The sequence below is a fragment of the Tetrao urogallus genome, assembly GCF_951394365.1.
Source record: "Tetrao urogallus genome assembly, chromosome: 4".
NCBI classification, from domain to species: Eukaryota; Metazoa; Chordata; class Aves; order Galliformes; family Phasianidae; genus Tetrao; species Tetrao urogallus.
This window is the reverse complement of record NC_136817.1, coordinates 65555050-65568095: the sequence shown is the minus strand read 5'-3', so window position 1 is coordinate 65568095 and position 13046 is coordinate 65555050. Positions and strand designations below refer to the sequence as shown.

The following is a 13046-nucleotide window of genomic DNA, read 5'->3' as shown; positions in this document are numbered from 1 at the left end:
CTCTGGTCTCACAACACACCCCTACTGAGAGTCCCTTCAATGCCTGCTGAGGTTTTTGTTTAACTTCACTGGATCTTGTGCTGGGCTCTTGGCTTGGGCTCTCTCAGCTTCAAGTCAGTACTTCAAGTCGTGCTTCATTTCCCAGGAAACTGTCTCCATACCGTTCACACGGCTTCAGCACTCACTGGGTGCTTTCCAGAGGACACTCTTACGTGTGGTAGATGTAGAAACTGTGGGTATAATTAGCAATTCAAGAAATCAGCTATTTAATTTATCCCTGAGCCTAACAACAAACAAAAATATTTCTAGAGAGAACTTCCAGAACACCAGGATGTGAATTTAGTGTAAATTCTGCATAGAATAATCCAAGAGCTTACAATGGCTTTGCAACCAAAGTCCTTTTCATTTCTAACCCAACAGTTGCTATTAGTGGAGAGTGGAGTGTGAAGTGTGAACCTTCTGTCTGTTAATCCCTGGAAGATGCATGGGTTTGCAGTGAAGTGGAGCTTGGTGGAATGTGAATCAAATCACTGATCTTCCTCATCCTTTGTCTTTATATCTAGACCATAAATGGCCACGTTAAATAGATGTGAACGATAAATATGAAAAGCCACTTGAGGCAAACTGTGAAACGAAAGACTCTGTGTTCTCAGATGATGAAGAGAACGATTTATTGGATAGTGCATCCATGAACAAAAGGCCTAAAAAGAAGGATCAACCCCTTGAGGTACTTTCATACTGTCGAGGTTCCTCCTTCTGTTACGTTCTTTGAGTATTTGAGTGAACACCTCTTTGGCCTAACAGGACTGAATCCAAAAGCAGCACTTTTCTGGTCTTTCAGGGGTGGGTCTTGTTATGAGAACACTCAGTTTCCTACACATGTGGTTTCCCTGATAGAAATTCGAATCTGTGCCTGTGGAAATAATAATTGCACAGAGCTTCAGAGTTGGATTTTGAGTTGCAAAACTTGGATCTAGCTCTAAACCACATGCTAATGTGGAGGTATTTCAATGAGAGGATTTGGATATCAACCACTGGCTAATTTTTCCTGTCTGTAGCAGAAAATGTATTTTCTTTCCTGAGGCAGAGTGCTTGTGGGGAGAACAGCCAGCACCCATAGCCAGAGAGCTCCGAGCTCAAACCCTCGTGCACCTGGCCAAACCACACCAACACCAGCAGTGGTTCTACTGCTGACTCCGTGATTTCAGTAGGTTTTGAATCACCGTATTAAGAACTGCGATTTAATTTGCTACACAAAAACAAAACAAAACAAAACTAATGGAGACGCAGATCTCACACTGCAGTTTGACAAAAGCAATTTTAGCAACATTCTGTTTTGGAGGAAATACAACCAACCTCTGCATGAGATGCTGTAGGCAAGGAATCCTTCCAGATCTGGGCAGTGGGGGACAGAGCCACGTCTAGCAGCTCAAATGTAGCTCTCAGATTGCAGCCAGCAGGACTCCACCCTGGGGTAGCTGGGTTTGTTTCTCTTTCCCTAAGCCAGTATGGGAGAGCAGGAGTGGTGTGGTTGTGGTGTGGCTAGTAGTTATCCACGTCCTTCTAGTGGGCTGTTGTAGCTCTGGTGGCTCTCAGCAAAAGCTTGCTGTGGTTAGGTGCAGTCTCTGTAGCTACTCTCAGAGCTGCTAAGTGGCCTTCCAAGGAGCTGTTCATTCCCAATTTCAAGTGTTTACTGAGCAGTTGATGGGTGCTTTAAGAGTGGTCTAGCTTCTCAGAGAGCAGCCTCTCTCAAGCAATACTTACTGCTCAGGTTGTCAGACTGTGTTGCAGAGCTCCTGGCTTACAGATAGCAGCTCTAAGCCAGCAACTTGGGAGTCTGAGTGGATCTATGGATCTGGGCAGGATTCCTCACTGCTATACACAGCAGCTTTTTTCCTCCTGTCAGCTCATGGCTTAGACAGATGTGCTCTTCACTGGGTAAAAAAAAGGCTGGTGGAATGGGCCCACAGAGTGGTGATTAGTGGAGTTAAATCCAGCTGGTGACCGATCACCACAGCCCTGTTGAATATCTTTATTTATTTATACTGGACAAGAAGATTGACTGCACCCACAGTAAGTTTGCAGATGACACCAACATGGGAGGAAGTGTTGATCTGCCTGAGGGTTGGAAAATCTTACAGAGGGACCTTGATAGGCTGGATAGCTGGGCTGAGGCCAGTTGTAAGAGGTTCAACAAGACCAAGTGCTGGGTTCTCTGCTTTGGTCACAATAACCCCATGCAGTGCTACAGGCTTAGGGCAGGGTGGCTGGAAGGCTGCGTAGAGGAAAAGCACCTTGGGATGTTAGTTGATAGCATCTGAACATGAGCCAGCAGTGTGCCCAAGTGGCAAAGAAGGCCAACGGCATCCTGGCTTGTATCAGGAATAGTGTTGCCAGCACAAGGAGGGAAGCGATCATCCCTCTGTGCTGAGAACTGATAAGGCTGTATCGGGTGCTGTGATCAGTGTTGGGCCCCTCACTAAAGAAAGACAGGGAGGCCCTGGAGCGTGTCCAGAGAATTGCAATAAACAAGTATTATATAAACAAGTCTTATGGGGAGCAGCTGAGGGAGCTGGATGGTTCAGTCTGGAGAAGAGCAGACACAGGGGAGACCTTATCGCTCTCTGCAACTCCCTGAAAGGACATTGTGGTGTAGTGAGGGTTGGCCTCTTCTCCCACGTTAACAGTGATAAGGCAAGAGAGAATGGTCTCAAGTTGCATCAAGGGAGGTTCAGGTTGGATATTAAGAAAAATTTATTCTCCCAAAGAGTGGTGATGCATTGGCACAGGCTGCCCAGGGAGGTGGTGGAGTCACTGTCCATGGAGCTGTTCAGAGAACTGTGCAGATGTGGCACTGAGGGACACGGTTAGTGGCATGGTGGGGTGGGTTGGTGGTTGGACTAGATGATCTAAGAAGTCTTTTCCAACTTTAATGGTTCTGAGATTGTCTGTTAGCCGTGCCTTTCTGGATGCAGCCATCTTACCCTGATTGTTTGTGCTTTTGGGGACTCAGAGTGGGGTAAAAGATCAGACTTGGAAGCAGGATGGAATCTGAACACAACCTCAGTGTGATCTTGTTCCCTATCTGTATGAATATTTATACCTTTTGTATCACAAGAATGTGAAATACAGCATGGTCTTGGATTGGACAGTCCTATAAAATATAAATGACTAAGACTTCTTTTACAAATGGTAAGACCCTGTCGTGGTCTTCCAGGTAAACAGGTTTATGCTGTTAATGAAAACAAAGCTTGGATTTTCCTGAAAACTAAGTAGAAGAGCTTAACAGCCCTTGCAGTGTTATCTACTATGCTTTGCTAGGTTTCCACATAGAGATTTTGTGCTCCCTTGCAACATGTGGTAGCCACTTCTTGTTGTGAATCTGATGAGCCCCAGTGCCATACCAAAGCTCTGCAGAGTGAATTATGCAGTGCAGATGAGGTTGGTGGGTTTTGTTTTTTTTGTTTATTTGTTTTGTTGGCCTTGCTAGGTCGTTTCTGTCTCAGTCAGTTCAGTCTGGAGAGTGGAGCTAATCAGAGTAAACCAATCGTGGAATTGACCTGGCTCCTCTTGGGCGTTCCATGGTTCTCCTGGGCAGATTTGCCTGGGGGTCTTTCCATACATTTCCATGCTTAAGGGCTCCTTTTCAAAGCTGTCCTCATCAGCTGGCTGCAAGGCGGAATTCCTCATCTGAAGTATTCCTCATCTCAAGTAGTCCTCCTCAGTAGTCCTCATCTGAAATAATTTCAACAAATTCTACCCAGTCTCTCAAGCAAGAGCCCAGCGTGTTTCACACTGGTGACCCCTTCTGCTTTGGGATGCCCCAAGCTACTCACAGCTGGGCTGGACCCTGCAAGGTGGCTGGGAAACAGCAGTGGGCTTCCTGCCACCAGTTTGCTGTCTTGAGCTGATGGCTGATGCAAATTGCACCAATTTCTCCTGTCTGCTTTGACCTTCGTGTTACTGGCAGTATTTGGCCATGCCCTCAGCTAAGGACAGAGCAGTAGGTGGTGTAACCTAGGTAAGGGCCTATAGTGGTTCTCTTCAAGGAGTTTATCCTCAACTGATCCTTCATTAACAATCTTGAGGGCCAAAATGGGCTTCTCTTTTTCTTCATGCCAGAGACGGGATCACTGCTACAAAAGTGCCACAAAGGTGAGTTTTAAGGAAAGAAGGAAAGAATTTCCTATGAACTAATGAAGTTGTCTCTTTCCTGCAGGCACCGCCTAGGACCCTTAGACCTCGCATCAGGAAGAAAAGTACCTCGTCCTCTGCCACTGAAACAATGTGAGTGCAATGAGCCAATAGCACCAAGATCCACAGAATGTCTCTCTTCTGCCTTAAGGAGCTACTCGTTCATAATGTAGGAAGCAGCAGTGGGATGGATGTGCTTTGATGTGCAGCGTTGCAGACATGGCCTCCCTCGCTCCTGTCTCTGTTCCCCGTTCCACGCTTCTCGCGTCTGTCAGCAGTGGTTAGGGCAGTGTGACAGACACCTGCAGATGAAGAGTCCTTGTTTTGTTTGCAGTGTTCCCCCACTCACGCTCGTCCTTAAGGCTGTACATTGACAGTTCTCATTGTGTCTGCATAGCTCTAGCTCTGTGAATGCACAGCAACAACAAAGTAATCAGTTGCTCGTGATGATACTCGACAGTGTATTTATTTATCATTAAGGAAGTGGATTTGCAGAAGCCATGGATTTCTCTTCCCTCTCTTCCTCCTCAAGCCTGTGAATGATGTAACAAATGCCTGAGTGCTTTAGCTGTTTGAAAATGTCCAAGACTCATTAGGAAAAGCTGAGCTGTAAAGCTGTTTCTGCGAGTGGATCAAATGTATTCTGATTAAATCATTGTGCTAAAAAGACACAGAGAACAGAACTTAGGATGAGGAAGAGATGTGCAAGAGAAAATGATTGGTTTCAACAATGTAATGAAGGGGGAGTCTTAATTTTGATCATCCTGAGCCAGGAGAATATTGTGTGGAAAATGATGGCGGCTACAAAACTGGATCGTATCGCTTGCGGCAAATGTTCTACTGGCAGTTCTGGAGCACGAGCAAGGCAGTCATGTAGTAGCTGCAGCAGCACATTAGAATTGCTTTAGTGACTCGCTTCCAGGGGAAAATGAACTGTTCTCCCCTAACAGTGCCAGTCCCAGCTTTCTGCTTTCCTGGTGTGGTGCTGGAGTTTTCCTTACACGAGCAGAGCAGGACGCTGGGGCTCAGCTGCTTTCTGAAGCCTGGAGTTTTGCCTGTAGCATGGAGTTTGGTTAGAACCACGAGAACCAGGTGGAGTGTTGTATTTGTATCCATATATAAACGAGACATATAAAAGAAGAGGAAGATGTTGTAGGGTTTGTGTATTTGTGCTTCAAGTTGGTGTCTCTTGTAAGTGTTAAGCATGTGAAATTCACACAGAAGTTAATTACGTGGCCCTTTGTGTTTGCTCTTGGACCTGTGTCATAGAGTAGGAAAGCATTTAGCTTTACATACGTGGAACGTGCCCTCACTGATGAATGCCGGGCCGCAACCCGACAAGTACGATTAACCTGAGGTGTAGCAGCTTGGGATGCCAGTAGCCGGTTGGAGTGTATCAGGCTCAGAGATAAATCTCAAGTGGCCTTTAAAACCTTTTCTCTGCCAGATATGCATCAGCAGCCGAGCTGTCCCTGCCTGATGCATCCTCGAGGTCTCCCCAGAGCTTCCAGTGCATGTGGGGAAGAGAGAAATAACCCTGCGCACACACTGCTGTTTATCCGACCTGGCTAGGAAGTGGAAAAAGCAAGCAGGTATTTCCTGAGTCTGCCACCATGTTTGGCCCCATTATCTGAGCGCTGTGTTTCCTTTACACGTGCTAATTCAGTTGTGTTTTCCAATGGGTAAGAAGGAAGAAGCCTTCAGAAAATACATTGAAAAGAAGCAAACATAAATAGCAGTTACAGAGAGTCAGTCCTTGTAAGATACTCAGCAAATGCTTGGAGGAGCTAAGCTTGTGTGTTTTATTTTGAAGCAGCTTTAAAGTTTGTTTGATTCATTTTGGCAAACATTAAAAAGAAATAGCAAAACTGCCTGCAGAGTTAGCAGAAATGAGATCCTGTTGCAAGCAAGCCGTGTTTCCCTGCTATGCAATAGGTTGCCATAAGAGAAAAAGCTGACAAGTTTGCACTCAATTATGCCAAAAAACCCCACGAAACATAGAGCCACATAACAGCTGATAAATTTTATTCTCAGACATGCTTTATTAACATTGATTCTCACTAAAATTATTAAACGTGTCTAATCTGCTGTTTTACTGTCAACTTGACTGTTTGGATTTTCTTAAGTGCTGAGGTGAAATTGTTGACAAGGGAGTTGCCTTATATCTCTCCAAACATTCATTGTATAAATGAGGAAAATAAACCTTTTCATATCTCTGGCAGAAATGTATTAATTTATCAACGGAGCTGTATATCTGTGTATAGATAGACAAGAAATGTGAATGCTGACCACGTCCACTTTGTGCTGTTGTGTTCTGTGTACGGAAGGGAACGGTCATTTGCTTTTGATTCCTCGTTTTCCACACACAGGTTGTTTACAGGTGTTGCCCCCATTCTGTCATTTCACCCTGCGGCTATTTGCATTTATTTAAAATAAACATCAGACGTGAAGTCTTTTGTTGCAGTTTTTCTCTGCCACGGGAACGAGGTGATTCAGCAAGCCGCCTTCCTGCACTGATGCTGACCCCTCGTGGCAAAGGGTTTGCAGAACGTGAGCGCAGGGCTCACAGATGGCGGCTTCTGCAGCGCGTAGGGGTGGGAAGCACTTCTTCTCTTCCTCCCGGCTCAGGCTCAGGGCTGCAGCCCGGCTAACAGCTTGCAGATTGCTTCTCCTAAAAGCAAGCCAATGGTTTCAAATAGCTTCAAGATCTGGGATTCCCCAGCTTAAGAGAAGTACGGATACAGGGGCCTGTCAGGCAGCTGGCTCCACCAGCAGTCCTGCAGGGCTGGCAGACACCTGACTTAGCAGAGATGGGCTGGAGAATGTAACCCTGAAGAGAATAGAATGGAATAGCTCAGTTGGAAGGGACCCACAGGTACCATCGAGTCCAAGTGCCTGACCTCTGCAGGGCTGACCAAAAGTTAACGCGTGGCATTGAGAGCATCATCCAAACGCCTCTTGAATGCTGGCAGGCTTGTGGTATCAGCCAGCCCTTGAAGAAGCTTGTTCCTTTATCTCACTTCTCATGGTACAGAAATGTTTCCCAATGCCCGGCCCTGGCGTAGCTCTGTGCCATTCCCCTTCTGCCACCAGTTCCCAGGAAGGAGCAGAGCCCAGCACCTCGCTGTTTCCCCTCCCCAGGGCGCTGCAGGGAGCACTGAGGTCACCTCTCAGACTCTTGTCTCCAGGCTGGAACCCCCCAGTGCTCTCAGCCTCCTCACAGGACGCACCTCCAGCCCTGCTACCAGCTTTGGTGCCTCCTCTGAATGCTTCCAAGAACCTTAACATCCTTTCTGTGCTGTGCAGCCCAGAACTGCAAGCTATATTCAAGACGAGGCTGCACCAAAGCTAAATACAGGGGAGAATCACCTCTCTTGACCTGCTGGCTGTGTTCTGTTTAATGCATCCCAAAATACATTCAGCTCTTGGCTGCACACTGCTGGCTTGTGCTGAGCCTGCTTCAAATAGGTCAGCCCTAGAAAATAGGGCTTTTAACCAGCACAAGGAACATGCGTTACTTTAAGTTGATGCTGAAAGGAAGGAAACTGCATCTGAAGATGGTCTGTGGTAAATGAGTCTGTAAGTTCACCAAGTGCACCATAAACACACCTCAGTTACGAACACAGTAAGTTCAGAGCAGCTCAGTGCAGTCCCCGTGCCTTCATTCTTGCTGTTGTGGCCAGTGCCAGTGCAGTTAGTGCTCAGCGATTGCTGAATCAGGATCACATCAGCTAGAAGAACTTCATGTATCACCACCAATCATTGCAGTAACCCCACACTGATCTAAATTGTGTAAGTGCAAACCCAGCACAGACAGAAAAGGAAAATCAGGCTATTCACTCTTAATGAGAAGGAGAAAGCTGCTTGGAGAGACCCACCGCCCCCTAGCCTCATGTAAACAACCTGCTGCCTCTGACTGCTCTGCAGTGCTCTCGTGTAGCAACAAAACCCCCGTGCTTGTGACAGTGCTCGTTAATACAGCCGCCTTCTGGTTCGCTTTGGGTACCTGTGATGCACCTCGCACTGTATTTGAAATAGCAGAGAACACCGTGTTGGGAGTTGTGTTACACAGACTACGTAAGGATCGTCACCGGGCACCTCGTGATTCCTTCCCTGTGATCAGCAGAAGAGACGCGATGAAATAAACGGTAGATGTGATGTCTCACAAGAATGACAACAGCATTCCAGAGGTGGATGTTTTGCTGGTTTTGTTATACTGCTTGATGTGTATCTTGAATAAAGTCTTAATCTTTTCTTTAAGAAAAATCACAACAACTGTAGTCTGTTCAATGTATCTGGCAGGCCAGAATCATTCCTTTGATCGCTGTATGATTTTTACTCTCACTTTTGGCTGATTGTATATAGATGTACTCACTCAGTGCTGCATGTCCTTCACAACTTTTCTGTATGATGAACTGGAAAAAATACAGCTGCTGAACACTCTGAGTAACCAGTGAATTCATTGATGCACGACAGCCTTGTGCAGCAAACCATCTCTTACTATTGCAGATGGCTCGGGAGCTGATAAACGGGGACTGCCTAATTAATAATGGGCTCATTTCTAGTGGATGTGTTCAAACTGCTGCTGAAAGTAACTGCTTTTCACATACTTAAGTCACTGGTTTTGTGAGAAACCCTCTACCCTAGCCCTTTGAAAGGGAAAGCAGACCAGTTACACTGCAGTTTACACTGCAAAAGGACCCTCTGATAAATCCTTGGCCTTGTTTCACCTGTGCACGCAAACTGAGATGTACAGCATGTAAAGAACAAGAGAGTGTTGAAACTGACTGCTTGAGACCGCATTGTGGCCTTTCGATATTTGAAGGGAGAGTATAAACAGGAGGGGAACGGCTGTTTATGAGGGTGGATAGTGATAGGACAAGGGGGAATGGTTTTAAACTGAGGCAGGGGAGGTTCAGGTCAGATATTAGGAGGAAGTTTTTCACACAGAGGCTGGTGACGCACTGAACAGGTTGCCCAAGGAGGCTGTGGATGCCCCATCCCTGGAGGCATCCAAGGCCAGGCTGGATGTGGCTCTGGGCAGCCTGGTCTGCTGGTTGGTGACCTGCACACAGCAGGGGGTTGGAACTGGATGAGCATTGTGCTCCTTTTCAACCCAGGCCATTCTGTGATTCTATGATGGTGTGAGGACCCAGCGGATCTACTCCACTACTCAAGAACCAACAAAAGAGACAAAATTGAGTCCTACAAGGAAGGTTCTGTTAAGAAATTTGGCTAATGCCTCTTTAAGTAAGTTAGCAAAGCTGCATGTAACTGTGGGTGCTAACATGGAAACAGGGCAAGAGTTTGCATGGTACAATAACAGGCAGCAACTCTGGAATCCCTCTCTCCTTTCTTCCCATGCCTAAGGAAGAATATCCTTAAGTTAAACACGCTTCTTTTAACAAAATTCAAGATCAAATATGTTTAATTATTCACTGTCTTTTAGTAATGTTTAGACTGCATTCATCCACAAACATTATGTTAAACACAATCGTAGGAAACCACCAGACATCTGAACACGCAGGTGACAAGTCTGGTTGTCATCACTGCCAAGTAAAACACAAGTTGCTCCTCAAAGTAGTCTTTACTATTCCTTTATTTTGGGCCATACTTCTGAGCAGATGATACGCATATGTTTATTTATAAAATAATTACAGATTCCTACAGAGGAAGATTTGTGCGGTCGTGATACTTCTGGTAGGGATCATCAACATACCAATTTCTTCTTTTCCAGAAAGAAGTGGTCATCTTATCCAGGAGTTTACACTGCGTTCTGTTGCACAACACAAACTCTCTCAAGCGCTTCTTCTGGGCAGTAGACTTCTTCCACAATTTCTTCTTGTAACCAGACTGCATAGGAAATACACAGTGAGTTGCTGCCAGTACAAACGTATTGCAGTACCCATAAGCAAACTAGCATAAATCCCCCACTTTCAGGAAGTGCAGGAGATGCACACTTCCATACCAGCTCTGTCCATCAGAACAAAAGCAATGAATCATAGAATGGCCTGGGTTGAAAGGACCACAATGCTCATCCAGTTCCAACCCCCTGCTATGTGCAGGTCGCCAACCAGCAGACCAGGCTGCCCAGAACCACATCCAGCCTGGCCTTGGATGCCTCCAGGGATGGGCATCCACAGCCTCCTTGGGCAACTTATCCCAGTGTGTCACCACCCTCAATGAGCCCACTGTTTTAAACAGATTTATAATACCAGAACAAAACAAAATCGTACCTTTCTCCTAACCCAAAGACCATTGTGCAGTCGGAGAAACCTCTTAACAACAGCTTTCACAGACTTCCTCTTTCCCTTCCGTAGACTACAATAAGTGAGAGGCCTCACGGGCTGCTGAAGTAGGTTTGGAAGTAGAGGTGCGAGTCTGAAGACAACAGAAGGAGGAGGTAATACAACAGGAATGTAAATGGGGTTAAATGCTAAACTGTAAACACTCAGCTGTACTGGTATTCAGAAGTTATTTGGAGGATATATCTGGATTTGTTTAGCTTTGAGAAGGGTCTGGGAAACCTCACAGCAGCCTCCCAGTACTTGAAGGGAGCTTACGAGCAGGAGAGGGACTGACTTCTACATGGCGTGATAACGGCAGGTCGGGAGTGAGTAACAAAATAAGGATGAATAATAAAACCTCTCACAGAGGGGAGATTTAGGTTAGATGCCAGGAGGACGTGCCCTGCCCAGAGGGCGGCGATGCCCTGGCACTGCGGTGCTCAAGGCCGGGTCGGATGGGCGGCACGGCCAGCCCCGTACCTGCTGAGCAGCGCGGAACCCCCGCCGGGCACGATGCCGAGGGTCAGCGGTTTCCCCAGCGGAGCCGCCGCCCGCGCTCGGCTGTGGCAGCAGTGGACGGACGCGGTTCGTCCCGCAGCGACGGGAGCCCAGCGCGCGAGCGGCCGCAGCATCCCTGCGGAGAGAGACGGCCTTCAGCAGCGCCGAGCGGCCCCGGGCCGCCGCCATTTCACGGGCACCCCCTCCTCCGACATGGCCGCCTGCCTCCCTCCCGCTCCCCTCCCGTCCCTCACACACAGACCCGCCAGAGCCCCTCGCACCGCCGCTGCCGCCATGTCCCCGCGCCCAGCCTACGGCAGCCGGCGGAGATCAGGCCGGGCCGCGCCAACAGACGGCTGCAGAGCGCCGCGTCCCCGCTGGGAGGAGCGCGGCCCCCTCCGGGCGCTTTCTAAAATGGCGGACCGAACACGTGACCCGCTCGTTCCTCTCTGATTGGGAGCGTCGCCCGTCACTCTCTCGAAGCGGCGGCCACGCCCCCCACCGGAGGGGCGGTCCGCACATGCGCACCGCGCCCTGCTCGCGGTGAGGGGCGGAGGCGGGAGGCGCTGGGAGTTCTCGTGAGCGGCGCCTTCCTGCAGCCTGCCCTCGGCCGCCGCCGGTTCCGAGGCGATGCTGCGGGCCTGTCAGCGAGCGGGGGTCGCGGTGGCCGCGCAGGTGAGCGGGGCTGAACGGAGCGGAGCGGGAGGGAGAAGACGCGCGGCCTCCTGGGAGAAGCGCCACCAGTCGGTATGAGTGGCGTCTGCCCTCTGGCTGACGGCGGCAGCGCGCTGCGGGGCACGCGGTTGAGGCGCTGAGGAGCAGCGCGTCCTCCAGCCGCGGCCCCATCTGCTCTGAATGACTCCCCACGCGGCCGCCGCGGTTGGCCGCTCGGCTTCTGAGGGACGGCCGCGAGAGCCAATGGGACGCCGCGGCGGGCGGGAGCCGTCAGCTCGCTTCTGGGCTGCACTACGAGTACCGGCGTGCGGCGCGGCCTGATTTGCGTAGGGCGGCGGGAAGCGGCGGCCGCCAGGCGTGACGGTCGTCGGAGTCCGCTTGGGTGACCCGGATGGAGCCGGGTGGGCCCGGAGGTGGCGGCGCTCGGCCGGCTGCCGGGCGGCGGGACGGCGGGCCTGCCGGCGGCGGGAAGGACGTGACCTTGCGGGGGGTGGGCGCCTCGCGGCGGTCCCGCATCGAGGCCTGGGCCGGCCGTTGGCTGAGGGAAACCGCCACTGAATGAGGCTGTCCGGCCAAGGGCAGCCGGTGCGCGCTGAGATCAGGGCCTGTGGAAAGTCTGAGCAGAGAGATGGAAACCAGACTTCCACTGGTGTTTATCACATGGAGCTGTGTGCATGCGCGAGAGCATGTCCAGAACGGCTGCACAGTGCTGGAAATCAGGTGCTGTGCTTTGAATCATAGAATCATAGAACGGCCTGAGCTGAAAAGGACCACAATGATCATCCAGTTCCAACCCCCTGCTGTGTGCAGGGTCACCAACCAGCAGACCAGGCTGCCCGAAGCCACATCCAGCCTGGCCTTGGATGCCTCCAGGGGCGGGGCATCCTCAGCCTCCTTGGGCCACCTGTTCCAGTGCCTTTGCCCTGTTAAGGTCTGACAGTCTCAGCGCAGCGTTCTGTGTGCATTGTGTGTTGCTGATGGGTCACCCAGGCACTGTTAACTTTGCAAGGCTCAGCCTTTCCCCGGGTTTCCTTCCAGTGTTGGTGAAGTTCAGCCCTTTCTCACCTGACCGCTCCCTCAGCCATCACTGAAATCCATCCACTTGCAGCTGTAAGCACATCAGCTGCTCCTTCTGTCAGTGCATCTGGTGTCACCTTTACGAGTCATGGAATCACAGGATGGTTTGGGTTGGGAAGGACCTTACAGATTGCCCAGAATGCTGGGGGTGCCCTGTCTCTGGAGGTGCTTAAGGCCAGGTTGGTTTGAGCCCTGGGCAGCCTGAGCTGTTATGGGGCAGCCAGAGGGGAGCGGGAGGTTTAGCTTGGACTGAATGAATGCAGAGAATGAGATTGTGCTCTCTGTGTCGCTGCTTGAGGCTATGCATGAAGCACT

The 13046-nt window shown here is 49.7% G+C and overlaps 2 protein-coding genes across 2 annotated transcripts in view; one reads left to right on the top strand and one right to left on the bottom strand.

The window, feature by feature from the left end:
• The window catches only part of REEP1 (receptor accessory protein 1), a gene marked incomplete at both ends in the record, with an annotated part of 58458 nt that extends 54167 nt beyond the window's left edge, over positions 1-4291 (top strand). Inside the window, one exon of the mRNA XM_079534209.1 lies at positions 4220-4291. Coding sequence (XP_079390335.1) covers positions 4220-4291 — 72 coding nt within the window. The remainder of the gene's footprint in view (positions 1-4219) is intronic.
• A 5567-nt stretch (positions 4292-9858) lies between these two features.
• Positions 9859-11275, bottom strand: MRPL35 (mitochondrial ribosomal protein L35; the record flags this gene model as incomplete). Its single annotated transcript, XM_079534157.1, has 4 exons — positions 9859-10047; positions 10431-10575; positions 10962-11115; positions 11242-11275. 4 exons carry the CDS (start codon positions 11273-11275, stop codon positions 9859-9861), a joined length of 522 nt encoding a protein of 173 aa, XP_079390283.1.
• Positions 11276-13046: the final 1771 nt, after the last annotated feature.